The 27,970-nt window shown below is 41.5% G+C and overlaps 3 protein-coding genes and 1 pseudogene across 3 annotated transcripts in view; 2 read left to right on the top strand and 2 right to left on the bottom strand.

Moving 5' to 3' along the window:
* igf1ra (insulin-like growth factor 1a receptor) overlaps positions 1-5,382 on the top strand; it is a 79,201-nt gene extending 73,819 nt beyond the window's left edge. Inside the window, exon 21 of the mRNA XM_062390120.1 lies at positions 64-5,382. Within this exon, the coding sequence (XP_062246104.1) occupies positions 64-589 (526 nt within the window). The 3' untranslated portion in view covers positions 590-5,382. The remainder of the gene's footprint in view (positions 1-63) is intronic.
* Positions 5,383-5,711: 329 nt separating this feature from the next.
* Positions 5,712-7,401, bottom strand: LOC133955058 (pyroglutamyl-peptidase 1-like; annotated as a pseudogene).
* Positions 7,402-8,133: 732 nt separating this feature from the next.
* On the top strand, positions 8,134-16,359 carry synm (synemin, intermediate filament protein). Its single transcript, XM_062390437.1, has 4 exons — positions 8,134-9,268; positions 10,266-10,390; positions 11,669-11,748; positions 11,936-16,359. The coding sequence occupies exons 1-4, from the start codon at positions 8,471-8,473 to the stop codon at positions 13,957-13,959; spliced, it is 3,027 nt and encodes a 1,008-aa protein (XP_062246421.1). The 5' UTR covers positions 8,134-8,470; the 3' UTR covers positions 13,960-16,359.
* Positions 15,585-27,287, bottom strand: ttc23 (tetratricopeptide repeat domain 23). The gene is made up of 11 exons (XM_062390439.1): positions 26,916-27,287; positions 26,197-26,356; positions 25,891-26,014; positions 25,590-25,737; positions 25,376-25,501; positions 20,027-20,198; positions 19,769-19,874; positions 19,320-19,447; positions 18,869-19,018; positions 16,937-17,019; positions 15,585-16,608 (listed from the first exon to the last, which is right to left on the bottom strand). Exons 1-11 carry the CDS (start codon positions 26,954-26,956, stop codon positions 16,557-16,559), a joined length of 1,290 nt encoding a protein of 429 aa, XP_062246423.1. The 5' UTR covers positions 26,957-27,287; the 3' UTR covers positions 15,585-16,556.
* Between the last annotated feature and the right edge of the window lie 683 nt (positions 27,288-27,970).

A 27,970-nucleotide genomic window follows, 5' to 3' on the forward strand; every position in this document is an offset into this window, starting at 1 on the left:
AAAAAGACCTTACTGAATTGTCTGCTGTATGATACTAACTCCTGTTTTGTTTGTCACTCGCAGGTTTGAGCTGATGAGGATGTGCTGGCAGTATAACCCCAAGATGCGTCCGTCCTTCCTGGAGATCATCAGCAGCATCAAGGATGACATGGATTCTCCCTTCAGGGAAATGAGTTTCTTCTACAGTGAGGAGAACAAGCCGCCGGACACCGAGGAGCTGGACATGGAGATAGAAAACATGGAGAACATTCCACTGGACCCTGTATCCACCAGGCAGCCGTGTGCTGCCGCCGCCCCCTCGTCGAGTTGCACGGGAGGAACGCCGCCGCCCTCTGCGCAGCAGTTATCCCCCATGCAAGGCCCGAGTACTCCTTTACTGGGACCTGTGTCTCCCTCCTCCCCGGGCCCGGCTGCCTCAGCCTTGGCATCTCAGGGCCAAGCTTTGGACAAGCACTCAGGACATGTCTCGGCCAACGGGCCTTTGGTGATGCTGCGGCCCAACTTTGATGAGATGCAACCTTATGCACACATGAACGGGGGCAGAAAGAACGAACGGGCATTACCACTGCCCCAGTCGTCGGCCTGCTGATATCAGACCAGTCCCTCATTGTCCTCTTACACAGGGTAACACAAACCTCTCCTCCATCTCTTAAGGAGGGATGGCTGAGGTAAGAAATGACTTGCTTTTCTACTGAGTGCCAGTAGATGGCCTCTCCACTAGTCTGAGGTCAAACTCAGAAGTGTAAAAACTGCAGAATGACAGAAACCTGCTAAAGCATTTGGAGTTGAGCGGCTCAGACTGGACACTGGGGATCTCCTTCCTGTGCCGCCTGAGCTTCCGTCATCGCGTCCTTCAAGAAGGAGAACAAACACAGGCGCGTGTCCTGATAGACAGACACCAACATTGAGAAAATAATTTTTAACATATCTGCCAGCAAATCCAACAGAAGAGCACTTTTTCCCCTGATGATATCAGAGAGGATGTTGTGGATATCTGAGTGTGTATTTATACAAACACGTGATTCTCTCTATAATATGTTTTAAAAGTGACTTTCCATCTAAAAATGACTTTGTGGCCGTGAGCAGAGCGGCTCGTATCATGTGGGGATGCCTCAATCAGAAAGTTTGGACTGAGATAAATGTTTTGTTTTCCTGTTGATATTTCTGTGGGTGTGGATCCCGTCAAGAGTGAGTCACAATGGAAGAGGAGGGGCCTGTTGTGTATCTGCCAAACTGTTGCCAAAATCAAGCTTTTTCCTCTCCTATTTCAAACAGGCCTCCCTTCTGGTTATAAGGCTGTGATTCAGAGTTGAGATTTGCATTTTTGCGGAAATGTTACCAAAATTGGTGTGTATGTGTGTGTGTGTATGAGTGTGTGTGTGTGTCTCAGAATGCAGCATCTGCACTGGGGGTGGAATAGACCTAGAAAAGGTTTGTGGAAAGAATCAGTAAATAGTTGAATTGCAGAGAAACCTGTTTGAAAGCAAGACTGTTAGTTTCATTCAGGATTTCAGAATGTAAGCACAGGCATCTTTAAGTAGAATAAAAACATGTCAACAGGATCCATAGACATAAAAATCTATGGAGATATAATTTCCTTTTTGAAACTACATGACAAGATTTTATTGGTTTCAGCTTTTCCCGGGTTCGAAGATACCCCCCTGCCTGTCTCCTAACCAAATCCAAAGAACCGATGGACTAATTGATAATGATAATAATTCTCTTTGCACAAACATATTTTTTTTTATATCATTACATTTCGCATTTAGCATGCTGTTGCAAATGATGGATTCACCAAATGATAGATTCACCTAAGTCTTCTACCCTAATCCATTTAGATTGGAGAAGAAACTTGATCCCGTCATCACTTTCATGTTGTGAGCATCTGAGGGAAGAAACATGTGACTCCAGTCAGTCAACTCTGAATCACAGCCTCTCTCTGTCTTTGTTCTATCAAAAGCATCAAAAGTGCCGCACTGCAAAAAACAACCAGAGTCCACCATTTACTCAAAAAAGTATCTGACGTTTTTTAATTCTGCGTTTCCCCTGGAGGGTGAAACCGCTACTCGGATGAAACGGCACCAAACGGCACCACGGCACCACGGAGTCGAATAAAATGAGAAGGTGTTGGATCGGTGAAGTAGCCTAGAGACGACTTTTAAAAACCACAGCAGGTCTCTTTTGGAAGAGTCCTTCGTTTCTCTACATTTCAAAACTCACATAAAAGGTCTCGCAGTTGCATTTTAGACTGCAGGATCGTTTTTATAAACATCATTGGTTTTTTGTCACTTTTAAGAAAAAACTTTTTACAATTCAAAATGTTTTGCCTCTATTGTTGTACAGAACAAAAGCTGCTATTTTATTCTTTATTTCTTCTTTTTGGATGTTCTATATAAAGGAATCCTTCAGGTTTGGTATTTCATGGTCTCCACTACAGTCCATTTCTTATATCTTTAAAAAATAATAAAAGTAAAACTACAAAAATAAAATGATTTAGACATAAACAAAGAAAATAAAAAGTGTCGCTCCTGTTTCCCCAAAAGTTGTTTTCTTCCTGTAACACTACATTATGTTCATTGCCTTTAATTTTATATGAAATGTTTCTTCTGTATTTGTTTTGTGGATGTCAATATTATTATTATTATTAATATTATTATTAATATTATTATTATTATGGAATGGACACCTTAGCTCGATGTGTGAGCGTGTACTTTCTGCACACTTTTTTTTGTACTTTGTTGTCTAGCACTGCGCCTAGCGTCGCCCTCTAGGTGCGTCTCAATCTCAGGTCAAGTAAAGACTTTGCTTTCTCCACACATTCTCATGATTGTCCTCTACATGTCTCCCCCCCCCCCCCCTCTTCGCCCGCCCCCTGGTCATCTTGTTGTTGTGCCGAGTCCAATAGCGCCCCCTATCCTTCCCTCTGGCCCCTCAGTGGCCTCTACAACAAAGTGTACCTGCCCCCCCTTTCGGTGCCTCCTTTTGAAGTCAGGCTGAGAACTTTGTACTAGAGCTGGTATTTTTTAACCCATCCATATTCTTGCCTCTTCTCAAAAACCTATAGGGCTAATTTGGGTTGTCTTGTTTGCCTTAATTACGCCGACCATCTCTCAACCATTCACAAAATCTGTTTTCTTCTCCCTCCCTTTTTTTTTTTCTTCATTTCGATCATCGTTACTCTGAACAAGCGCAATACGACGACACCACTTCTGTCTTCAAAGCGAGAACAGGTCTTATTTTGTTTGTCTTCATAAAGAATCACTGCTCCTGAAAGCCAAATAAAAGAATGGGTTAAAGTCCAGGGAGGGGAACACATTGCAACGTCATGAACGGAAACAAGGTCTTAAAATCGGAGGCTGAAAAGGTCAAGAGAGAGTGTTTTGAAGGATTTTCTCCTCATAGTTGGAAATGTTGCCTGGTGAGTTTTCTTTTCTTCCTGTAGGAGTGTTATTTATTTATTTTTTTCCTTTCACCTTTATTTTTTTTGTGATATCAGTTTGAATCACTGTATAAATGCCCCTTGATTCAGTATAAAGTTTTTTTGTATGTATTTTATTTTGTGTCATGAATGGGGGACTTATAAAACTTTTTTCCTTCTTCAAGTATATATATATCTATATACATAGATATATATATTAATATCTACCTACCTCACTCTTTTAAATGTATGTATGGAAAGAAAAACAAACAAGTACATCTCACTTTGTTTCATTAGTCTATAAACAAACTTCCTCACCTATTTGAAACCCACAGGGATTCTAGATAAACCTCACAAAGCCAATTTAGGACGAGAGATGGAATTCATGCGCTGGAAGTTCAGCTCAACAATCACCAGAAAATATGATATGATTAATAATTATATTATTATTATTATATAGAATATATATTCTACGTCAAACTACGCTCTCAATTGCGAGTCGTTTTCACGTAAGAGACCGAGCGCAGACATTCCATCTCCATTATCATCGTCACAACCTCGAATCCTCAAAAGACACAAACACTTATATTAATAATATAAAACAGCTCATGTAGAAGTCCAACCAGTCAACGTGAGGAATATGTAACAAAGGGAAAAAGCGTTTGCTGTTCACCTGCAGCCTGCGACCACACAACTCCACAGATCATCACTTTCAACCAAGTTTAGTCCAAACATCCAGATCAGGCTCTCGAGAATTAAGATTTAGTCGTGCGTTTGGATCTGTAGTGTGAATGTGACAAAAAACATTTCAATGGACAAACACTTCACAGAGACGGGAGCCACGCCCCCTCCCACATGTTTCTACTTTCAGTCAGTCGGTGTTGGAATCAAAGCGGCAGAAGAAACTTTGATTTCCTCGCTAAGATTATTTTTAAAAAGTCATTTTGGTTTATTTCCTCATCTCCCCTGTTCCAAGTCTACCTGCTGAATGTCATGTCTTTCTAGACTTACCTTAGCACAGCTTTGTTCCCGGCCTGTTGTGCTGCTATTCACTTCCAGTTAATGCTGCTGGTTCAAACAGTCACCTCAGTGGATCTTCTACCGAGCTTTAACATCTCGAAGCGTCAAGTAGAAAAAAAAACCTCAGTTCTAATTTTTTGAAGACGGTTGATCGATGTGGGAACGGTGTCTTCATGCAAGGAGACCGAATAATTTGGAAATTAAAAACCAAATAGCAGCAAAAACAAATGATACTTAATATGAAATTGAGGTGCTGAATCTAAGTTCTTCTTGAGGGTTGAATCTGTGCATGATTTTAAGAAAGAATGATCAGAAAGTGAACAATCCTTGGGTTGAAAAACAGCTGCTTTACACCACATTGGTACAAAAAGCAAAAAAAATCACCAGACAAGCAAACATCTTGTGTAGTTACTGAACATATCTGTGTGTTTATATAGTTCCTGTTTTTCCAGTTTGGGTGTACAGTAAACAGTGGGTCAAATATGAATACTTCTTATATATTTCATCTTTTCAAATTCTGAGAGTAGACATTACATCAACCTGTTGTTAGGTGGAATACTGGCTAGATCACAAACCTGTCACATACTACACAGCGTTTGAAATAGAACACATGGACGAAGAGTAGGACGGGATGTTTTGCATAGATTACGGGTAAACATGGTAAACAACACAAGTAGAGAGTAAAAATGGACGACAACAGCTGGACATCCAGTGTAAATATTAACCGTCGCTAGCTAGAAAAGATCTGTCATTTCAATTCTTCAGAATGTTCTTCATGCACACCTCAGGTTTATGGAGGAATGCGTCGGTGCATTGAAACAAACGGCAATAATGAGCTTGAGGTTTAACACCATCACGCCTCTCTTTGTATGATTTGCATTCCTTCTGAGGGGGCCTTGGTTTCACTAATATCATTTTATTATAATAACTTTTCACATAAAGACAAATCTGTGTGTTCATGACGTGATTGGAGAAGGAAATAATCAACAAAACAAAAAAAATACCTTCACTAGACTCTTCTGTCTTCTTTCAAACTCTGTATCTGAGGCCCCAAAACGTTTTTTCACACCTATAGCTGAGATGGTACATTTTTCTGACTTGCCGTCTCCAAATGTGTATCTGACAACTTCTTGTATTTCTTTTTTCTCTCTGAAATTTTGAATAAATAAATGAATGAGAACGATGGGTGCTTGTTCTACTCAATCTCCTCCACCAGGGAGGTTACCGATGTCCATTATGTCCGATGGTTTGTTTTCAAGCAAGATTACGCAACAAATTACAGATTTCCTCGAAACTTGGTGGAGGAGTCAGGGAAGAAAATGTTCAATTTAGTTGTGGATCCAGGAATTTTCATCCAGGAATCTTTTCACCTTCTTTCACATTGAGGGATAAGGCGTTTGTGAACATTATGGTTGATTTGGATCTAGATAAATAAGATCAGGGATGTTTAGTGGACTGCTTTTTATGAGTGTGTAGGATTTGGTGTAGATCCAAATAAAAACCTGGATCTAGTGAGTTTAAAAGTGGTTTTATAAGTTGGCTGTCGGGCCTCGGTGGAGGTAAACATTCTCTTGAGTGCCATAGTTCCCTCGGGTTTCTTCATTCAATGACATGATTTATGTTTGTTTTCAGTTAAATATCTTTCCTAGACGTTAAACTGTACTTGAGCGTGTCTGCTGCAGAATCAGCCGTCATCATTCCCTCGAGCTGTTACTGAACAAGCTGAGCGAACATGGTCTGAATGAAGGTCTGCAGCAGAGGTACCAGAGTGTCGGCTGAGGCCAGGCTGCCAGGTGTGGCTCTCCCCTGCCCGTGGTGCAGAGAGCGGTAATAAGCTAAATCACACAGGTAACTGAAAATAAGCAAAAGAGAACATGAGCTCAAGAGGTTCCAGTGTCAGTCCCACCGCAGACACAGAGTCCTACCTGCCAGCATCTCCAGCATCTCCTTAGTCCATGCAGCAGTGTCTCTCAGGACAGAATCCACACACATCTTTGTCTCTGTAGCTGCGGTTCTTCCCTGTTTGCTCCAACATGACGACACTGGAACCCCTGTCTATGCCCAGATGTATCACAAACTGGAACACACACAAACACACAGGGTGAAGTCAGATATTCAAACCAACAGCAGAGAGGAGTTATGAGACAATTAGTATCTGGACCAGGGCTGTAGGTACCACTGAGGACTTCATGGTGAATATTCTTTGAAACGTTTACGTTGTTCTAGCAATTTCGGGGGGAACTTGGTTTTGCAAATTATGTATTTGATATTTGTGCTTTGGCTCTTTAGGTTTTTAACTAAATACACTGAGACTAAGGTTTTTGGGAGAATACTATGAATACTGTGATGTGAACTGGGTGTTGGATTGATAGTTAATGATGGTAGGTGTGACTGTCACTGTGGGATCGGTTGATGGGATAAATCGCTCACTTCCAGGTTGCTGTTTGTGTGATTATACATTTAAATGATACACATTTTATTACCCTCTGTAATGGTGATTTATTACAATATAAAATCAATAGAACATTTAGAGTAAATAACAAAATACTCTACGGGCCACAGCCCTGATCTTGACTTGTAAACTGTATCTTTACCTTTGGTTGAAGAGTTTTTGAGTCTTCACATAACTCACTGGAAGCTCCTTGATGGAAACATCCAACTGCTCTACCAGGCCAACCGACTCCAAACCCTGCAGCTAAATGACTGTATAAAATCAATATATAGAAACAGATGACTGTGGAGCCCATCTTGTGACGTTTGGGTAAAAAAGGAAATGCGTTAAGGTTCGATGACGATCCCTCACCTCACCTGAGCTGATCTCCAGCTCGAGCTCACCAGGAACTGTCTGAAGGTCCAAACCCTTGAAGGTGGATAATAAATGTCCCGTTGGAATAAAAACAGATAATTTATGAACAAACCTTTGTGGGCTCACGTGTAACCACCACCGTTTCTCTTCCGGTCATGTTCCACGTGTTCGCTGTTGTAAACACAAACAGTTGTTGCTCATTTCATGACGGCACAATAAAAAAAACATCTGAGCTCCTGCAATTCACCGTTTTTCCGCTTGAGGGCGCTCTTCCCAGCCTGATAAATGTTGATGGTCAGTGTGGAAGTGATGCATTAAGGGCCTACGGTAAATTAGTAAATCTATTTTCTCATTTCGTTTTTATTTATATTTACCAGATGTTATTTATATTTCATTTTTAAAAACAACAATATATGAGAACATCGTACTGTGGTTGACCAATCCTAACGTCTATTTTTAGTGATGGAAAACGTAGCCTAGTTAGAGAAGTGTACCCCACTGACAGTAAATACAGAATTCGTTCTGCCTGTGTAATGGAGTACAACAGTCTCATGGAGTACTGTGTCATTTCCATAAATCTATCGAAAGGTAAAATGATCCTTTATTAATCCCAGCAAGAGGCAAAAATACAGTAAGTAATAATAAGTAACATCCAATACTTAAGTGTGTGGTGATGAAAAATAGAAACATATGAATCGAACAAAAACTAATATGCACAGTGTAACAACAATAATAATAAATATGTGAGCATGTACGGTGAATGGATGCATATGAACCATTGTATTGCACAGACAGAATGGATGTTGCACAGTTAACAGAGTTTAAAAAGAGTTAAAGATATTGTTATTTTATTAAACGTGATATTTGTGCAGTTGTTTCTCCAAAACTTGCTTCCTCTTTTAATTCACTGTCTAATAATGGCGTTTTACAACATCTTTCCCTCCACAGATCCCACCAGGGATGGTATGATGTTGATATGTCAGGTAACCTTTAAACGCAGCATAACATCTACCAGGACCTGCTCGACCCAGTGAGGAAGGACAGGACCCGCCCTCCTCCTCCTCCTCCTCCTCCTCCTCCTCCTCCTCCTGCTGCACTTGTCAAAGGCCACTGATCGCACATTACATCACAGTTGTGGCCGCAGACTCTGATCACACCGGGGGAACCTGGCTCCTCAAACCAAAGCGGACACTTTGTGAACTCTCTCCTCGTCGCCGGAAGCCACAATGTTGCCTTTCAAGAGAACTTTTGAGGGCGAGAAGCAGCAGCTGCAGAAGCTCAACAGCAGACTGGCTCAGTATCTGTGCAGGACCAAGCAGCTGGAGCAGGACAACGCGCATCTGGTGAGCGAGATCCACAAACTCAGGCAGGCGAAGACGGCGGGATGGGAGCCGAGGTACAAGGCCGAGATGCGGGACCTGAGGGGGATGCTGGGGCAGCTGTCGATGGAGAAGTCCCAGGCGGAGATGGAACGGGAGAAGCTGTGGAGGGAGCTGCAGCTGGTCCAGGGTCTGTGCAGCGAGCAGACCGAGGTGTGCCGGGACATCAGCGGGGAGCTGCAGGGCTGCGAGAAGGAGCTCCAACTCGCCCACCAGACCAACAGTGGCCTCCAGCAGCGGCTCCTCCAGCTCGAGAGCCAATATAAAAGCATGGAGGAAGCTCACAGGCAGGAGAAGGAGCGTCTCCGGCGTCAGGTGGACTCCCGGGTGGTGCCCATCATGACGCAAACTTACCGCGGGCCCCCGGTGGCATCCGTGGAGGAGGTGCAGGAGTACGCGCGGGGTCTGTCCGAGGGCTGGATGGAGACGTTTGACATGTACCAGCAGAAGGTGGAGGAGATGGAGCAGTCGATCAGAGCGGACCAGGCGAGGCTGGGTGACCTGCAGAGGGAGAAGATGCTGTACGCGTCAGAGATGGACAAATTACGCACGGAGGCGGAGAAACAGGGCCACGCTCAGATGCGTCTGGAGGAGCAACTAATGCACATGCAGGAGAAAATCCATGTGGACTCGGGTCAATATCAGGTGAGAACATGACGAGAGAGGAGGACACATTCAATAGGTTTTAAGGTTTATCTATACTATGAAGCCCCTGAATACACATTTTACAAAAAAGAAAACACAGTAATATTCCATTTATCCCACTGGGCCAAGGGAGCGGCCACTCCCTGTTGCCTGACACACCCACTAACGCAGCTGCTGCAGTGGCTGAGGATCTATAAAAGGTCCATCTCATTATTAAGCATGATTCTAAATCAAGGCTGAAATTAACAACTGGAATAAAATATGACGTGTGACCAATAACCAACCTCACCCTGGTTGAACCCTGTCCTATACAATTAGTGGATGTTGGCTTTAAAATGAATGTAACCCTCCCTCAGTGCATAATGCCATTACCAACATTAAGCGGAGCCTGACACGTTTGTGTTCCCAGAACTGTTGGAATCACGGACCGTGCGTGCAACATTTGACCCCCAGTAGGATTGAATAGGTTGAGTAGCTAAAGGACACACCATGTGCCTCCATGTGTTTCATAGCTGCTAGATTACACCAGCCACTTAAACCAATTAGCTGTCAGACTGACAAATCCCTATTAGTCTCCTAAAGATGGAGTCCCAGGCAGGTCAGACGGACACAAATACTACACATGGACAGACACTGGTGCGGTCAACAAGGACACATTCCTCACAGTTAAAGCACGGGGGACATCTTTAGAAATAGAGCAAGATGTGTGTTGTAGGATGTTAAATGTTGTTGGAGAATCTCAAACTCAAAGTAAAAGAAGTGTGAACAAAGAAGGACTTTGATTTTGGCTTTAATTTTTGAGGGGGGGAAAAAGTTTAGTTTTTGCATAAGATGTAAACAAACTAGTTAACAACACTGCTTAAAATGTGGTTACACACTTTTGTTAACGAGGGAGCTGAATGATTTTAGTATTGTCATTAAAAAATATACACGACAGACCACAGACTTGTAAAATTTAACTTTGTACAAAGTGAAAATCTCTTTTTTCCTCCTCTAGATGATTATAGAGCAGCTGGAGCGCGAGAGAAACGCGATGGCCGACACCATAGAAGCAAGGATGCGAGAACATCAGCACCTTCTCCAGGTGAAGATGGATCTGGGCAAGGAGGTGGCTGCCTACAGGTGATGAGCTGCTCTCAGTCAAGACAGAAGTGAACACATTCTCATGGGGTAGAATCCTCACTTTTCACAACAGACAATTTGATTTGTCATATTTGGAAAGACACAAGTTTGACAGGTCAACTACAGCCTCATTATTCCAGTGACATTTACATGATGAAAACCAGAGCTTACCTTCTGAACCTGCCCCCTGCTGCCTCAACTACTTTTAGCTTAATTAGTTATTTCATCAAATGCATTAGAACAATTCTGATGATTCAATTCCTGTTGGTCTTGGCACTGAGTGCAGTGGTCTGAAGAGTTTTCCTTCAGTAAGATAAATTGAAAAGTAATACATCATATTCATTGTCCAATAAATATCACAGTAACTGTTACATTTTTAACAGAGTTGTTTAAACTTTCACTGGGGCCTGTTCCCTGTGTGAAGCAAGTAACATTTTAACCAGTATATCATCATATCCTGCAATAGCCTGGAATCTGTAGTTTTATTTTCTTCACTTTTTTCTTAACGGATCACAGACACGGTCACGTACAAACAGTTAAGTTGTCTTTAAAGCAGTTGATAAACACATTGTATATTTAGGGTTCAAAGTATTATTTACAACAGGACATTATTAACTATTACCTCATTTGACAGGATATTCAGACTTCACGATAGACGTGAGGTATACCAACATCTTTTTACAGTATGCAGCCAAGTTCTTTAGAAGGTCATCTACTTCTGCTCCAGGGCGCCGCTACATGGCCGGTTCTCCACTGGCACATCTGGTGTGTGTTGAATGTCTGGAATAGACAGAATGTTTGCTGGGAGACGCGGTGGTGGCATGTGTTCCTGAAGGTGTCACGAGTCAGCTTTTGCTTTGGGATTCCTCGGGAAGTGCTCCGCATTGGAGCCGCTATTTTTAGGTCAGTCTTTCGGGAGACACTATTGGGAGAGGTTGTTCCCTTTTCTGATGGACCTACTTTGCTCTTGCATGTTTGTTGAATCATGGCCAAGGAAAGGTGAGGTGTTTTGATCCAGTTGCCACAAAGTCTTTGTTACATGACAGGGGCTTGTTGTGTATTTGGTGATTACTACCCTACATGGCTAGGTCCTGTGTTCATACCGCCTTGTAAGCCTGTTGCGTTTAGTTTGAGAGGGTTGAGATGGCAGAGCAGGATGATGTCCACCATCTTTTGAGGTACTTGTCTTGGATTCTTTCTTATTGCATGTTTATGAAAAATAATTATAAATGTTTGATTATATGTGTTTAAGCCTTTTCTCTTGTTTCTTCTGCTCAGGGCTCTCCTGGAGGGTGACAGAGTGGGTCTGCAAGATGCTCATCCGAGGGTGAATCAGCATCAGAGAGAGAGAATAATAGGTATGTTGACCTCTATCGACTTCATATTGATATTAATCACAAGAGAACCCTTTAAGACTTATAGTACTTCAATAAATGAAAATATGTAAAAATTTGTAATATAAATAAACAGTCAGTTTTAAGTGTCAAGACTAAACAGAAAATGTCAACACATGAATTTCTTATGTGTATTACTCCTCTGCCTTAGATATAAAGATGCCTGCTCAACCCTACAAACCAAGAGCTTCCATCCTAACAACCAGGCAACACACGGACATCAGGTACAGGCCACAGACGTCAAGCCTGAGTAGATCCCCCCTGCGTCCCTCTGGGTCCACAAGTCCCTCTAGAGTCATTCCTATTTCAGTTGCAAGCAGAGATCGTTATCAAAGTCCCGAATCCAGAAGGGACATGATCTCATTCAACAAAGCTCGGGCTGCAATTTCTGCCACTGCCACCACCACGGCTGCCAAAGATGAACAAACAAGAAGAAATGAGATCCCCATGAGTCACAGTGTGCAAAAACCAACAGCAGAGGAGAAAACGGTGAAAATCAAACAAGTCTCTTCAACGGAAAACCAAAGCAGTGCCATCAAGTCTTCTACTCCCGAGACCAAATCGGTGAGAGTCGTGGCCCCGTCGATGACGATGCTGAGCACGAAAACTCAACAAGAAAACAAAAAGCAACTCTTGGATGAAGAGGAGATCGATTCTGTATATGACAGCGAGTTCAAAGACAAAGGGACAAGAGGGTATACAATGAGCCCAAGTGAGAAGAAGATATTAGACACTGTGTCTGTAGAGGAGATCATTGAGAAGGTGATTAAACCAGCTGGTTTGGGTGCTAAGGTTTGCTCATCGGGAGAATCCAAGATCAGATATCATGTTGAGAAAACCGAGCAGGAGGACGGCACGTTTAAAACACAGATTGTGCTGGAGTCCAAAGTGGAGGAAGAGCTGGATTTTTCGGAAGACTCTGCCCTGGAGGAACTTATGAGCCAAGGCGTGAAGAAGGTGTCACTGGAGGACATCGAGGACACGGAAACAGGAAGCATGATCAAGAATATTTTAAGTGGCCTGCAGGGAGCAGAGAACCTGCGAAATAAGTCTGTCAATGTTGAAATTATTGAGGAACCAGTGGACCCTTACAGTGATGAGGAGCAGGAGGTTGACGAGAAGTCCAGATCCACTTTTTATGGCCCCTCTTCAACATATTTCCAAATTGAGGAGCTAGAAAACGTCCCTGATGATGCACCAGGACGAGGGGTTGATGATGATGATGATGCCATGAAATCCTCCAAGGCAGACACAGATCAGTTCAAGGGCGGATCTGTTCATGTTCAACAGGTCTCTAGACAGAGTGAATCTTCATACTTCTCTCACAGCCAAGAGCCTCATGAGTATTTTGTCTCCACGCCAGATGATAACCTTTCTGAAACCGAGGACGGTGGTGGCATGTCCTCTTGTGGCCACTATGGCATTGTCGATGACCTGTCAGATGAGAGGTACTACCAAGATGAAAGTCTTTCACGGAAAAGAGTGATTGTAGAGGAAGGTGACGAATACAAGTTCATGAGGGACGACAACGACTTTGTCAAAGAGGGTTTCCCAGAGTGCATCATTGAAGAAGAGGTTTGTGTTTCCCCTGTAGTGCAGGAGTCAGTGCTGGAGTTCCTAAGAGAGGACTCCTTGGAGCCCAAGGAGCAGCTGGAGGGAGCTCTAGAGAAGCTACAAAGCTCTGTTTCTGGTCCGCTGAGAGAGGAGTTGGCTTTCCTCACCAAGTTGAGTAAAGACAGTACACAAAATGTGTCTGTCAAAAAAGTGCAGCAGTCAAGTGACAATGGAACCATGACGATAGTTGCCGAGCTAAATGTCTCTCAATCTCTGGAAGACTCTGGGCTGCTGGAGGAAGGAGATGATCTGTCTGAGGAGCAGATCATGGCAGCACTCAGATCGTCCAACCTTGGGTTTGACGGTGGTGCTGGAGGAGGGTACAGCTTCCGAATTTCCAAAGAAGAGGATGTTGCTTATGACGAAGAGTTTGAAGTCTTTGCAAACCAAGAAGAATCTGGGACTGAAATCACTGAGAAACGCATTAAACTAGAGCTGTCAGAGAAATCCTCTGAGGCATCTTCAGAGCGAGAGCTGCAGTCTCAAACCACAGGGAAACCACTAAAGATTTCTCAAGAGAAAAGAGTTGCCACAATATACCTTGAAAGCCAAGATGATTAAAACAGACTTTGGTCAGAAATATTTCAAATTCAATACCTGCCAGTCGTATCAAGTGTCGAAGTGCAGATGCAGAGAGATCAAAAGGCATAAATGCTGATAGCAGACATTGTAATGATACTATCATTTTTTGCAGTAAAACATTTTATATCTAATTCATTTTGGTACACTCTTTTACTGTGCCAATTTAAAGGAGTGTTTTACCTAAAACTTAACTGCATACATAGACACATTATGCTTATATATACGTTTATAGTTTTAATTGAGGGTATTTGAAAAGGTTTGCATGCTCAAAAACACATCCTCTGCTAATACTTTCCATTGCTGCCGCACTTCTTATCAGCCTCTGCCTGAAATGCTTGGTTTTAGCTCCTGTCTCTTAACATGACGATAAAGCCAAGTCTGCCCTGATGGCCAGCTGACCCAATCTGTTGTGATTGGTCAACCGCTTCCAGCATGTTTAGGATATGTTGGTCTCCAATTTTGCTGTACCTGGCTACGTTTGGGGTGGTGCCAGACTAGACGCTAGGCGTACATTATGCAAATGTAGGCTATTATGATATCATGTGACATCATGATGGTGTGAAAGTATTTGCCGAACTACAGAGGAGTTTTAATAGCTTCAGGAGTGTTTTCTGCTCGGGTAAGGAGCTCCCTTTAACGTTGACTTTGGGCTTTTTTGCTTTGCAGAACTTTTAGATGCACACAAACTCTACTAGAAAACACTCTAGAGGAAAGAGAAAAACATGTCTTCTTTAAAATGACCAGATTATAACATATTTTTATGGTATATGTTTTCGCAGAAGTATATTTAAAATTATGCTAGCTTAAATTGAGATTGTAACATTGTAGCAATGTTTCAGGTTGGTTATACTGAGAGGTGGGGGGGGGGGAGGGTGCGCTAGCGTGTTTTATTTTTGTTATAGCTTGCAGTTTATTTTCCAACTGTTGTGTTTATTCTCTCTAGATTTCTCTATTTTTCTACTAACCTGTACTGCACAGCTTCAACAGACACACATCATCAACCCAACTGTCACATCATGGTCCTTTAAGCCATGATGTGATAGTTGTGAGGTGCTGGGCACCCTACGCAGGCCCTTTTATTTTTCTCTGGCACTGCTAATGGAATGATGTTGGTGTGTACTGCATCCTGGAACACAACAGTTTATTTTAAGTTGTCAGGAGTGTGAACAGATTTAAAGTTAAACTCGTGGCTGGTGGTGTAAGGGGAGTGAAGACATAGATGGTAATATGTCTCATGATATATTGCAAGTTTTTAATTCTGAGGTAAAGGTGTAGTTCAACTTATGTGTTGTTTAAGTAACTCACAAAGTAAGGTATGGTTAGATGATTGAACCTTCATATTAGCACATTACACATAAAAAAACTGCCCATTTCATTAACAAATAACGAAATGCAAGTTACATAATCAATATAAACAATGTAATCGCTAATGTGAATATTTAGCTCCAATATTGTGATGTGTGAGTCGGTAAATAGAAATGGTTGATCACACCATTTAAAGTAAGCAAAGAGTAAGCAAAGAGTAATGTGAGAGAACGAAAGTTAACAGCAGAGCTTCGTGATTCAAGGATGCAGCAAGTGTTGTGAAAGAAAATATGATCACATTGAGTTTTAATGTCATGTCTAATTTTAATTTCGTGTCTCGACACCGATTGCTTGTCCACATGCGTTTGTTATCACAACGTTGGCTTGAGGGATTCACCTTTACTCTGACATAGCAGTGTGTTCATGACGCTCACTATTTTTGGATCGACAGCTTAGTGGCACCGCGCGTTCTCGGGGGTCTGTTGTGTTGTGTTCTTGTTGCAGAGGCAGAAACGTCTGTTTATAGCCTGTTTAAATGTTTAACTGTCCTAATTTAAACCTTCCAACCACTGAGCAATGTCTTCACATATTGGATGTTTGGCACTGCTACTTTAAAATAACCTGCAGAAATAAAACGTATGTGTGAATGCCATGCTTTTATAAACCTCTCTACAAAAAGAACTTCTATTTCAAATTTGTTGCATTAAAGTGCCCAGATACAGGTGATCTCCAAACATTTGATCATCTGCTGACCGCAGGAATTTGGATATTATTACATTGTTGCACTTAAAATATTAACAAGGAATTTGTGTAGGTGTATACTGTATGTCTGTACACATTGTAATCTGAACACCATGTGCCATGTCAGAGCGTAAACAAACCTTTACAAACGTGTAAGGAATGTTTGAGTCAGTGTTGATTGAGGATGTTCACCATGGATACCCCAGCATCGTTGCTGTTATTGACATACAGTGATGATTTCTACTGAAACTATCATGCTTTGTTTAAAATTGGTTCCAGCCGTAACTTTGTAATTGATTAATTTCTTAACACAATTAAAAGCTATTGTGGATACATTTTGTGAGGGTAATGTTTTCTTCCATGGTACTACACTGTGTGAATGACACTGAATCCACACGAATATTATTACATTATATGTAGCACAATGTAACACAAATCCTCAAGGTTATTGTAGCGACAAAATAAAAAAATACACTTTCAAGGGGTAAAATATTGAGTGTCCATCATTTTCAGATGGTACAATTGGAAAGTTATGTTTTTCTTCTACTTTGCTTCTTTAGTCTGTCAACCACTTCTGGTGCCCTGCAAGACAGAGGTACTTGGTTACACACTGAAACATGCATGGGCTCGGAAAATCAAATAAATAGTTCTATTGGTAACACACAAATGAGTACATTTCTATCACATTAAAGAAAGAAATTGTACTTATTAACATTAAGTTAGAAACCTAAATAACTGGTGTGTTATCAAAGTATTTTAAGTTGTTACATTTGCCTTTTCTCAAGGTATATCAGTTTTTTTAAATAAACTTTTTATAAATTGTATTTTACTATTCAATTATATCAACCAATTGGCATTGTATCATCTGGAAAATCACATGAGTTTACTAAAAATTTATTTGCAGATTTACCGGGCCAGCATGTCCACAGCTTTTTGTGTAGCTTTTGTCTTCTTGTGCTGAGGCCCCCACATCCAATTCTGGATCTCCAGGCACTGACATTAAAAATAAAAAAAGCATTAATGACAGCAGAATGAGTCGCCAGTGGAAGATGAGAGGTGAAAGTCATACTCGGAGGGGAATAAACACTTCCAAGCAACATGTGAACACACTAAACATCCTAAAATAACCCCGGTAGCAGTCCCAAGGTTTAGATAACACCTGCGCTGAGCACTCGGAGTGACAGGTCAACAAGGGGGATTCTGCTAGATTTATTACAGGGGCTCCAATCCAGCAAATATATTTGAGACACAGCCTGAGTCATTTTCCACTGGGAGATGAATAAGCAATCACTGCTTCGTTGAATGGGATCAGATAATGTTTTCTAATTTAACAAAATTCAGAAAATACTCAACTTTTAAGTACAAAGACATGTTCAAAATATTCCAAGGTTTACATAGTGATGCAACACATGTAAAGAAAACCCTGCCTAGCATTTCAGCAATTGCCGGGAAAAAAAAGAAGCTTTAAAGGAACTTTAAATGAAGAAAGGACGGAGCGTGAAGCTTCTTTCTTCACCAGGGAAAGAAAAACTCTGGGTAATCTGGAACAGATCCATCTGTTCTCATGGCTGTTTTCACCGTTGCTAAGGTTGATGTAATGGAAGGCTGTTTTTTCAGCAGCACCACAGAGGAAAGGGGGGGATTGTGAAGTGTGTGTCACTGTGTATGTGCACCATTGTTCTCTTGTTCTGAGGGTTGTGTACTGTATCTACTGTAAGAGCCAGCTTTCCTCTGGAAAAACAAAATTTACTCAAGAGCGTGTTTGAAGGGGAAAATCGGTGCTCACGTATCAGCTCTGTGTCAGGGCTCTTATGAAAGGTCACTTGGATGTGGTGTTGGAAGAGTGAGCTCGGGTATTCCCTGTCAAACCACGACCCCTGAACTTAGATATCACAACGAAGCTACATAGCAACCAGCCTCCTTAGCTTACAGGCATGTTATTACTAGTATGAAGCGATCCTCCTCTACTAGTGTATTTTAGTATGTTTGAAGGGCGGCAGAAGTGAGCTCATAGGGGAAACATGTGAAGTCATAGTGTACATGAAAAGTAAAAAAACTCCTTATGTAAGAAATAATGAAAAACAGTCACAGAGGAAAAGCACAGAGCTACAAGGCTGCTGTTAATTTAGTGCATAAGAAGGCAACTTTGTGAATTAAGCTACTTTCACAGATGCAGTGAGCTCCGGATTATCTCCTGACATTCACCCGAGGGGATGTATGTGAGAATGCAAATGTCCAATTAAGAGGCTCCAGACATTCTCCAGAGTTTTGCCGAACCCTCCTGTAAAAGCTGTGGGTAATATCCGAAAGACCCAATGTGAGTACACAGCAGGAGATTGTCAGGGGGATTCTCCACAAGCGAGTGGGTGTGTTGATAATGTTTCTGACGTTATAAAAGCAAAACATAGTAAAAGCTTAAAGAACACACACACACACACAGACTTCTTGACCGAAATCTGCTATAGTGACACAGGGACGGTGCTTGACAACCTACCATTCCTTTACCAAAGCTGCCCAGGCTCCATCCAGACGGAGGAAACAGAAAGTCACTCTGTGTGATATTTTACACCAGGGAGGGCGGCTCTTCCCGCAGCACCCTTCCAAGATTAGCATGCAGCACTGATGGCACTGATCTTAAAAAGGATGGCGGGAATAGCTCGTCGCAATTTGACAGGACCCTTGTGTATTTTCAACAAGCCTCTCACTGGCGAAAGGTATTCACACATCGAAATGGTTTGTCAGGAATAAGGTAATGTTTGATGACAGTAACTACGACTCTAATATATGTTTACAGGTGATAAACACAACATTGTGCCGTTTCCATTCTGTAATGTGCGATTACCTTTTTCATCGTCCTGTGGGCCTGCGTCATCCTGCCCTCACTCATCTCCACACTTCCTATTAGCTGAAGGGTGTCTGCAACCTCAGCACTCAGGTCCCCGAACGCAAATCTCTTCGGAGTGAGAGAGGTTCGTTGGATCTCCACACATCTCTGCAATGGCATATTCAAAAATAGGTAAGCCAGAGAGAGCCACATCCTGTTCAGCAGAGGGAATCAGCTCCTACACAATAACAAGCTCTGAGGGAGGGTTTCCATGGTGCTGATGTCTAAACAATATATTTGCAGAAGGTGACAGTCTGCTCCGGATCCCAAAATTGCACAAACAGAAATATGAGATTTGCCTGAAGGGAATCTTAGTGGAGACATTTCTGAATCATCTTACAGACGTGTGTTTGTGTGTGTTTGTATGTGTGTGTGTGTGTGTGTGTGTGTGTGCGTGCGCGCGTAAAACCTCTTGCTGGTCATTGAGGAGGAGGAAACGACAGAAGTGATCCTGGGCAGTGAGGAAGGCTGGATCCTGTGGACCTACAGAGTTCTTGTAGGCACTTAGACTCTGCTCAAAGTAGTGACCTGCAGATTCTACATCAGCAGGAGGAAGAAATACACAATAATGCAAGTTGGCTACCTAAATCATGGCAACAATTGGCAATTATCAGTACTTTCATTTTCCAAAAATAGGTCTTTCCAATTTTGAGATGTTATGCCTCATAGATACCGTGGAACATACGTTGACATGAGTGAATCATACTGATGTGTCCGAACTTAAACATGTCTTGAAAGTGGCTATTATACGTCTGGTTTCCATAACACCATCTAAAAGAATTTGACATATAGCAAAACAATGGGAGATTCAAGTCCTAATTAAGGCCTTTGCTCAGGCCTGTCTGTGAATAGACCCACCATTGTGATGGGGCTCTGCTGCAGCAGAGTGGATGAGGGCCAGGCTGTGGCAGATCTGAGCCTCCTCTAACGCCCCTGGGCTGTGGCTCATAGCGATGGCATGAGCCTAGAGGAAGACACCCACATGAAAGAGACAGATTACAGATCAGCAAATAAGACGAGCAGAAATATTACATAACATCGGAACTTGGCCCATTGTCAAAAGGCCCTCCTGTGTTTATATATGTTGCACCTAAGAGTTTGGTATAATTGAGTTGCCTTTGAAAGATGCTCTATGGTTTGGTCCATATGACCTTTATCCTGTTCAATGGCGGCCATGTCTCTGTAGACAGAGCAGGTTTTATCTGGCTTATCGCCATCCTTCAACAGTTGCAGAGACTTCTCACACTGGTTTAAGGCCTCATCTGGTCGGTTCTGTCTCTTATAGACCCTATAGAGGGGGAGGACACAAATGGGAAGACTGTCAGAAACAGGAAGACAAACAAGAAGACAGTAGAGTCTGCCATACAAGGCAGCAGGGTATAGAAATGCACCAAAACCATTATGTTACCAGTGCTGCTCTTTAAAAACCCTCCAGGGTTATCTAGAAATACATTTATAAACCTGGTAACACAGGCAGGGATTGTTGTACATACAAACATAATTTAGCAGAACAATACTCAAATTACAGCTGCGTAATTATCCATCCATCATCTATACTGGTTATATAGTATGGATGATTGATAGATATCGATTAAAATGTGAGGCGGGGTACAATCTGATGCAAATCCGCAGAACTGACACAGAGATAAACAACCACTCAACCACAAACAACAGGCTGACATTCACATCTACAGACACTTTATAGTCTTCATTTAGTGTGGTAATGTGTGTAGGTTTTCCTGTATCCTGTCAAAGTGCACCTGTTATACAAGAAAGTGTGGATTCATAGGAGAACCACTGAGCAAATCCCAAAGCTCTACACTGGATGACTGCGCTTTATGAATTACAGCTAAAGATCTTTGTGTGAGAGCGACATCCCTAAAATGATTGAACTGATCTTCTATCAATTGAGCCTCAGGGGAGAACTGTTTTTTTCATTAGGACTAATCTGGTGTGACCACTGAGGGCAGAGCAATTGATGAATAAAAAAAGAGTCTGTCAAGAAGTTATTCCAGGACACTTTACGTTACATAACGTAGGGCATGCCCAGAAAATATGATGGCTTTCATTCAAACCTTCAGTATTCTAGCTTACTTGTACTAGTACAGTTTGGACTATCTGTGACCTTTATTTTGAAATGAAAAGAGACTATTGTTTCTGTTAAGTTCAACGCCCTAATCCTCAAGGTTGAGACTCACTCATCCCTAGAGTGAGTATTTTTGGACATTAAATCATTTGGAATGGACACCAACAACCTGCTGGAGGAGGTTTATTGAAGGTTTTCTTGAGGTCAGTAGATAAGAGGTTAAAGACAAACCCAATTCGGAAATTGGAATGATTGCGAAATGACAACATTTTAATAAATTCTATCCAAATTTTGTGTTCACCCATACGCCTGTTGCTTCATTAAAATGGGCCTGTTCTAAATTACTGAAGTAACTACTTGGTCTGCAGCCAAACCCAGGTCCTGCAGAGATGTGAAAGCTTTTGGCTAATGGCTGCAGCTAAATCCTGGAGCAGTGCTGACTATAATAGGGAAAGCTTGCTCGTTGCCATTTTAACTGCTTTTGTTGCACCCTTTCACAAGTCTATAACTTTCTCCTCTGACAGCTACACCACCGCTAAACCCCCCCACCACTTTAACAGCCTCAGACGAATAACTCCTGCAGTGTGTTATTTATCATTACTGGGCAGCTAAATTAGGGAATGCCCTTGTAGTGTCAGGAAACCACAGAGGCAAAGCTGAAGATCGAAGAATGAATTTTTGTAAGAGAAGCCGAGTCGCCCGTCTGTATATGAACTGCTGCTAACAAGGTTATAAGCTTCACATGTTTTGCCGACACCTACAACTGAGTGTGTTCTGTTTTGAAACTCTGACACGTCCTGTGATGCAGCATCGACTTGGGACTTGGCAAGTGCAGAGAGAGGATGTGATGATAGATGCACTAACCACTGCAAGGACCCTGGGTCCATCAGTCGACTCCACTAAAAGCTCCAAACCATTTAATGGACTCTAAATTTAATTCAACTTTCCTTTCAAGGGGGGGTGGCCTTTCTCAGAGCTGACAACGCTCACCACTAGCAATGCTGCTGTCATACGGGGATATAGGAAACTCCATTTCACTCTGCTCTCTTCCCACATCCACACTAACTGATCATTTATCTACAGACTGTACACCAAGTAATTGTATAAGAGCACAGCTTTTGATTTAAGGTTTAATCTAAGCTGCCTTCCGGTATCATGAGTATAAAAAGCCTGTGTGTACCGGACGTCTGCTCTCATCCCTGCAGCAGCATGGATTCGGGTATTTCTGTTCCAGTTGTTAAATGTCAAAAGAACAGGTTACAAAAACATTGTCAATGCTCCTTTTTTTGAATTTTCCCATGAGTCCAAGATTAATCCTAATAAGCCATGATGGAGAGTGGGAGAGCCCTGCCCACAAGGGTCCATGAGTCAGACTCTCAGGGCCTTTTTAGGCCAGCAGCGGTGGCCACAGCACAGTACATTCCTGCACCGTGGCTTGAGTCCTGCCTTTTAGCCTGCGTGGTCAGACAGAGACAATGCTTCTCTATCCTCTCATTCACTCCGCATCCTTACACACTTCCTGGTTATATGCCACATCCCTCCCAAATCTGCTAAGATTCAACATGGCAGGGACTTTATATAATCAAGGATTTGTAGGTGTATTGCCAAGCAAGCCACACAGCCCTCTTTTGTAAACGCTTCCACAACATGTTTGACGTAAGTTTGCTCTGGGCCCTCACTCGGAAAATTATACAATAACAGGGCCAAAGAGGAGTGGAAATAGAGGGACACAACAGCATGCTCCAGCAAATCTGTGTGGTGCTTTAAACTGACAAAGTTCTATCGGATGAGTTTTCTCAGACTGTTTTATTTCATCCTCTGACATCTGGAATTAGATGGTTTATATCAACTTTCTTTTTTTCCTATGTATTTATACAACAGCACCACTGATACTGCGACAACACACCACAAACTCTGCACAACGTTGTCAAACAGACAAGGCATTCAGATGAATTTGCATACACATGAAAATTAGGTTAATTGTGCAGAAAATATGGTAGAATTTATGTAATTTTATTATTCAAATAGAAAGACTTTATGAAGGGCATGCTCAAAATGTAATTAAATAAAATGTCAACTAGAATGTCAACAAACAGTCCAATTAAACTCAATGAAGCTGCATTCAATTTTACACACTTCTTTTTGTTTTTATCAGTCCATGAATAATTCCCTGGGAAAGTGTTGAAATGAACTCCTGTATCTGCCCCCTGATCTGGATCCACACCAAAACTTAAGTGGTTCTTCCCTGACCCATCCTTAAACCAGTATATATGAAAATCAGTTCAGTTGCTTTTGTGTAATCTTGCTGACAAAAATGCAAACAAAACTACAAAGCAACAAACATACAGGGGTGAAAACATAACCTCCTTCGTGGAGGTAACCAGAATGTAGAAATTTAACAGCAGCTATAGATGCACGAATATATACTTTTCGCAGCCATGGCCATCATCATATTATACAATCTTATGCATAGAGTGAATTAAAACCAAATAAATGTTGCCCCCTGACAGAGAGACACCTAAGCGCCCATGCACCTTGAGTGAATCCGAAATCGGGCAGCAGAGTATTTGGAGCAGGATCTGTTAGAGAGCCGAGCTAACTTTATTGTTTCAGGGTTTGGTGGGAATGTTCCCCTGCACCACAACAGTGTTGACTGACAGAGCTTTAGAGGCATGCCAAATTCTTAGTCATCACCTAACAAAAGAGATTTAGTGAGCTTACACACAAGCCAGAGTCTGCACATTTATTCAATTACACACATCATGTCAACAAACTCTGACTCTCTGAAACAGACCAAGAAGGCATCATTTACACATTCCTCTGAGAGGAGCTCAGCTCTGTTGCTGATAAGGTCTATTTACACTAAATGTTTCTAGTGGTTACCCCGCAACACAATTTTCGAAATGTGGGTTCCTGTTGTTGAAACGCTTTCATAGAGATGCACAATGTTTATTTCCCTTTCTAAAATGAATACAAACTATTTTATAGAACTTATTTACAAGGCTTTAAAGACATTGTGAGTTGGTCAAACGTTTTGATGGAGACATATTCGAATTTGAGTTTTAATGGCTTTGCAATTCCATAAACTTGGTGCCTGGATTATAAAGGCTATTGTAGAGATCATGCATTTCACAATGCCAACACTGACAAATGTATTGAGTCAGAATACACATATTAAACCAAGTTGTCTTTTCATATACAAGGATCTTTTACTTTCATAGGAATGAGAGCGGGGAGGTGCTTATCTGTGGCTGTCCTGCGGCATCTCACACTTGTCAGAGTTTTCCATTATTCCACAAGCAGTACGTTTTTTAAACGATAATGAGGATGTCCGACTGGTGTAGAGTGAATGTGTTGACCTCTGTGGATTGATAGCTGCTTAAACTTCAATGCAAGTGTAACAGGACCTCAAATCGCAGGAAACAAATCCATTATAGCACAAGAATCCCATAGGAGCTATTTTGGTGACATGTCATGCCACACTTCAAGTGTTGGTTATTTCTGTTGAGTTTTTTTTTTTAATGTTGGTGTGTGGAAAATGCCCTATCTCTAATAGTAAAATAAATAGAGACATAAGCAGGGTGACCATAACTCAACTGAGATTCTAGACTTTATTTCCTGTCTGTTCTTCTAATTTTTCCAAATGTAATCTAAGACAGGAACACAAAGCTGCCATTTGTATGTGACCAAAGCACTCAGTTTACCAAAGGGTCTCTGCTGGGGTACCTGTTATGATACAGTATATTACATAAGTTACGAATGTATATTGTCAAATTATACTATATGTACTATATGTGTAAGTGAACAAAGCAGCTGAGGTTTATTTAAGAACATGGAGGAAACCAGAACCTCAGAGAAAAGAGAGAAGGGGAGAAATGTTTCCCTCTCATCTGTACCTCTGCTTGAGCACTGACTGAGGGAACAAGCAGAAACTCCACCCAGCAGGACTGTAACATTATCACTAAACACCCACACAGAATGCTGAGTGGACTGAACAGTGTCAGGGAGGGGAAATCCTGATTTGTTTTGTTGTTGTTCCCAGGAGAACGAGTAATAATATCGCTGTCTCTGACATAACTATGACAACAAAACCCCTACACTCAGAAAACTATGTTTGCATGAGTCTATCGCCATCTTGTGGTAAAACTTAAACGCATTGTTTATGAAAGTGGATTTGAAACTTTGACAATTATTTTTTTTAATTTAAAATAATTAAAAAAGAATGAAATATAAAATGCTATATGCTCTTCTCCCCCACTGGAGAGATCTGTCTTGTCTCATTTTAAGAGGGAATGCTTCTAGGTCATTCAGATCAGCCTGAATGACACTCCAAGAGTCTCAGGAAATAAATAGTAGTAATTTCACGACAACAACTCTACCTGCATAGACTGGTGGAGATTTCCAGCGCAGTCTTCATCTCGTCTTCCTCGTCAATTGCACTGTGTTGATGAAGATCCTTAAGCACTTCTTCTGCCCTCAGAAAAGAGGATTCTGCCTCCTCAAGAGTGGAGAAGAGTCAAGGACATTTCTGATTTTTTTTTTTTCTCCTTATGATCTAATTTATTATTGACAAACATGTCATGGTAAGAATATTTGGTCGTGAGCAACGCAGCACCTCCCTGTGTGAGGTGAATGCTCAGGACACATCGGAGCTTTTCACCTCTGCAGGAGGAGATGGAGGAGCAGACGGGCAGCAGCTCTCTGGCCAAGGCCGAGTGCTCTAGGGCCTGCAGTCCCCAGCCTGAGGGAACAAACTTTCTCAAACAAACTCTCTTTCTTATACAGGTGGAATTGGTTATAGGGTAAAAATGTGAATTGTAGGTAGACACCTCAGAGACTGTCATGTGATTTGTACTGTATAGTGTAGTTAAAAGTATTGTCTTTCTGAAATTACCTTTTAACTGGAAATATGCTTTAGCCAGTCTGGCATGGGCCTGCACCACTTTCAGATGTCCCTCCCCATAAACCAGCCTGGTCAGAGCCACACAACGCACTAGGTCCTGGATGCAGGCATCAAACTGGGAAATATATTCATTATCTGTCAGCATCACATCTCCTGATTGAAAACTGTACCATGCATGAAAAGTCAGTAAAGAATCAGATGAAAAGGTCAAACATTTCTTTATTATTTATTTGTTTGTGCAGATTATTCATGCATTTATAAACAAGACCAGAGTCAGAAAGATATGCACTGACCCACCTCCTGGTTGTCTTCATGGGCTTGAGCTCGGCTGTTGAAGTGTTTGAGCTTCTCCTCTGGAGGCACCATCATGAACTCCGTCTGAGTGAAACCTGATTTAGAACCACAAGGAGGAGGATCGTCCACGCTCCTGCTGCTGCTCACCACGCTCTCAGAGCATCTGGATGTGCAGAAGGTTTTGGCAAACAATGTTTTGTTTTTTTTAAAGTGGACATATGGAGGAAAACACTTTTAGTAAGTCAAACTTTAAAGACTTGTTTATTACTGTACATAAATTCAGTTTTATAGTACATTACTTATAAAACTATTCTTTATGAGACAAACACTTCTAAACAGTTTATAAATCTGAGGTCGACCAGTTGTATGTTATATCTCCCCATTGGGCTTATATAAGCATATATACTTAACCTTTATGTTATTGTTAGAGATGAAATTATATTACGATAATGATAAATATTGTGTTACACCTTTTTTATAAGATATATTCTGCAATTTAGTAAACTATGGTGATTATACACACAGTTCGATATTCACATGCATAATATTGTATACCACACTGACCTAAATCCATACAAACAGTTAAATATGTGTATATATTATGTATACTTCAACATCTACATACCAGAGTGCACAAACTTCATTCTGAACTTCTGCTGTAACAAGTGAATCAACAGTTGAATCGTATCTTCCATGTTGTGTAGAGAAGATGAATCACTTACTCAGCAGGAGAGTCGGAGGAGCATGGTGGAGTTTTAGACATTGTGTGAAAACCAGCAGTGAGGGTGACGGGTTTGTGAGTTCACCGTTTCAGAGTGATGAGACTGTTCAAAGACGGAAGAGACGGAGCCATCAGCAACAGACTGTCCCTGAACGCTGCCTGTGTCTCCCTGGTTACCGTGCCAGCGAGCTAAGCTAACTAAGCTAACTGCTAACTGAGCTAACCGCTAACTTAACGAAGCTAACTGATGCTTACGTTTGTTCAGAATGGGTTTAATATATTCTAAGGGTGATCTTATTGTCTTGTTAATGTTGCTGAAGTCAAACGTCACCTGTCCGCGTTAAGTCTGCGGCGCTGAGGCCGTCATCGCTGTTCAAAGTGTTTCCTGATACACAGCGGAAAGGGGCTGTGCTGCGTTCACGAACAGCACGGTGATTACACACACCACATCCTCTCCAGTCTATTCAGTTGTTTCTGTGTTCAATTGAATTCAAACAGAAACAAACATTCCTGTTATCTTGACCAAATATTCTGTCACAGGTTTAAAAAAAACATGCATAATGAAGATTTTGTCTGTTAGCAAAAGGAAAATAAGACATAACATAAAATCCAACATTAAATAAATAATTAAATATTTAATAAAAAAATTGATTTTGGAAAAAATTATGAAATCATATTAAATTAAATTACATCAAATTAATCCAGTGAGGTAAAATAACAAATGATGAGGACTCGAGAAACTTGAGGTTGAACAACAAAAACAACAACAATAACAACCCTACTATTGGTAACTGTTACTGTATATGAATAAGATAAGAGAAAGACCGTATGATCCAATTGCTAATAGATGTCAGCAGATAAGATAAGTTTAAATCCGTCTTTCTAGTGAAATGTTGGTGCCTTTTGCTTTGGTAAATGCATGTTCAAGATTCAGGATTTAGAAATTACACGAAGTTCTTGGTCAAATCCCAGTTGTAAATCTGGCTGGTGATTGACACAAGCAGCTCCAGCACAGCTCTCTTGTATGAGCAGGATAAACATATTACCTTAACCTTA

The sequence above is a fragment of the Platichthys flesus genome, chromosome 6, assembly GCF_949316205.1.
Source record: "Platichthys flesus chromosome 6, fPlaFle2.1, whole genome shotgun sequence".
Classification (NCBI taxonomy): domain Eukaryota; kingdom Metazoa; phylum Chordata; class Actinopteri; order Pleuronectiformes; family Pleuronectidae; genus Platichthys; species Platichthys flesus.

Excerpts from the sequence above, each read along its gene's own strand:
- synm (XM_062390437.1), top strand. The coding sequence starts at position 8,471 with ATGTTGCCTTTCAAGAGAACTTTTGAGGGCGAGAAGCAGCAGCTGCAG. Across the intron at positions 10,391-11,668 it reads AAGGAGGTGGCTGCCTACAG|GGCTCTCCTGGAGGGTGACA; the intron begins GTGATGAGCTGC and ends TCTTCTGCTCAG. Across the intron at positions 11,749-11,935 it reads TCAGAGAGAGAGAATAATAG|ATATAAAGATGCCTGCTCAA; the intron begins GTATGTTGACCT and ends CCTCTGCCTTAG.
- ttc23 (XM_062390439.1), bottom strand. The coding sequence starts at position 26,956 with ATGTCTAAAACTCCACCATGCTCCTCCGACTCTCCTGCTGA. Across the intron at positions 26,015-26,196 it reads CCCATGAAGACAACCAGGAG|TTTGATGCCTGCATCCAGGA; the intron begins GTGGGTCAGTGC and ends TATATTTCCCAG. Across the intron at positions 20,199-25,375 it reads ATCTCCACCAGTCTATGCAG|GGTCTATAAGAGACAGAACC; the intron begins GTAGAGTTGTTG and ends CCCCCTCTATAG.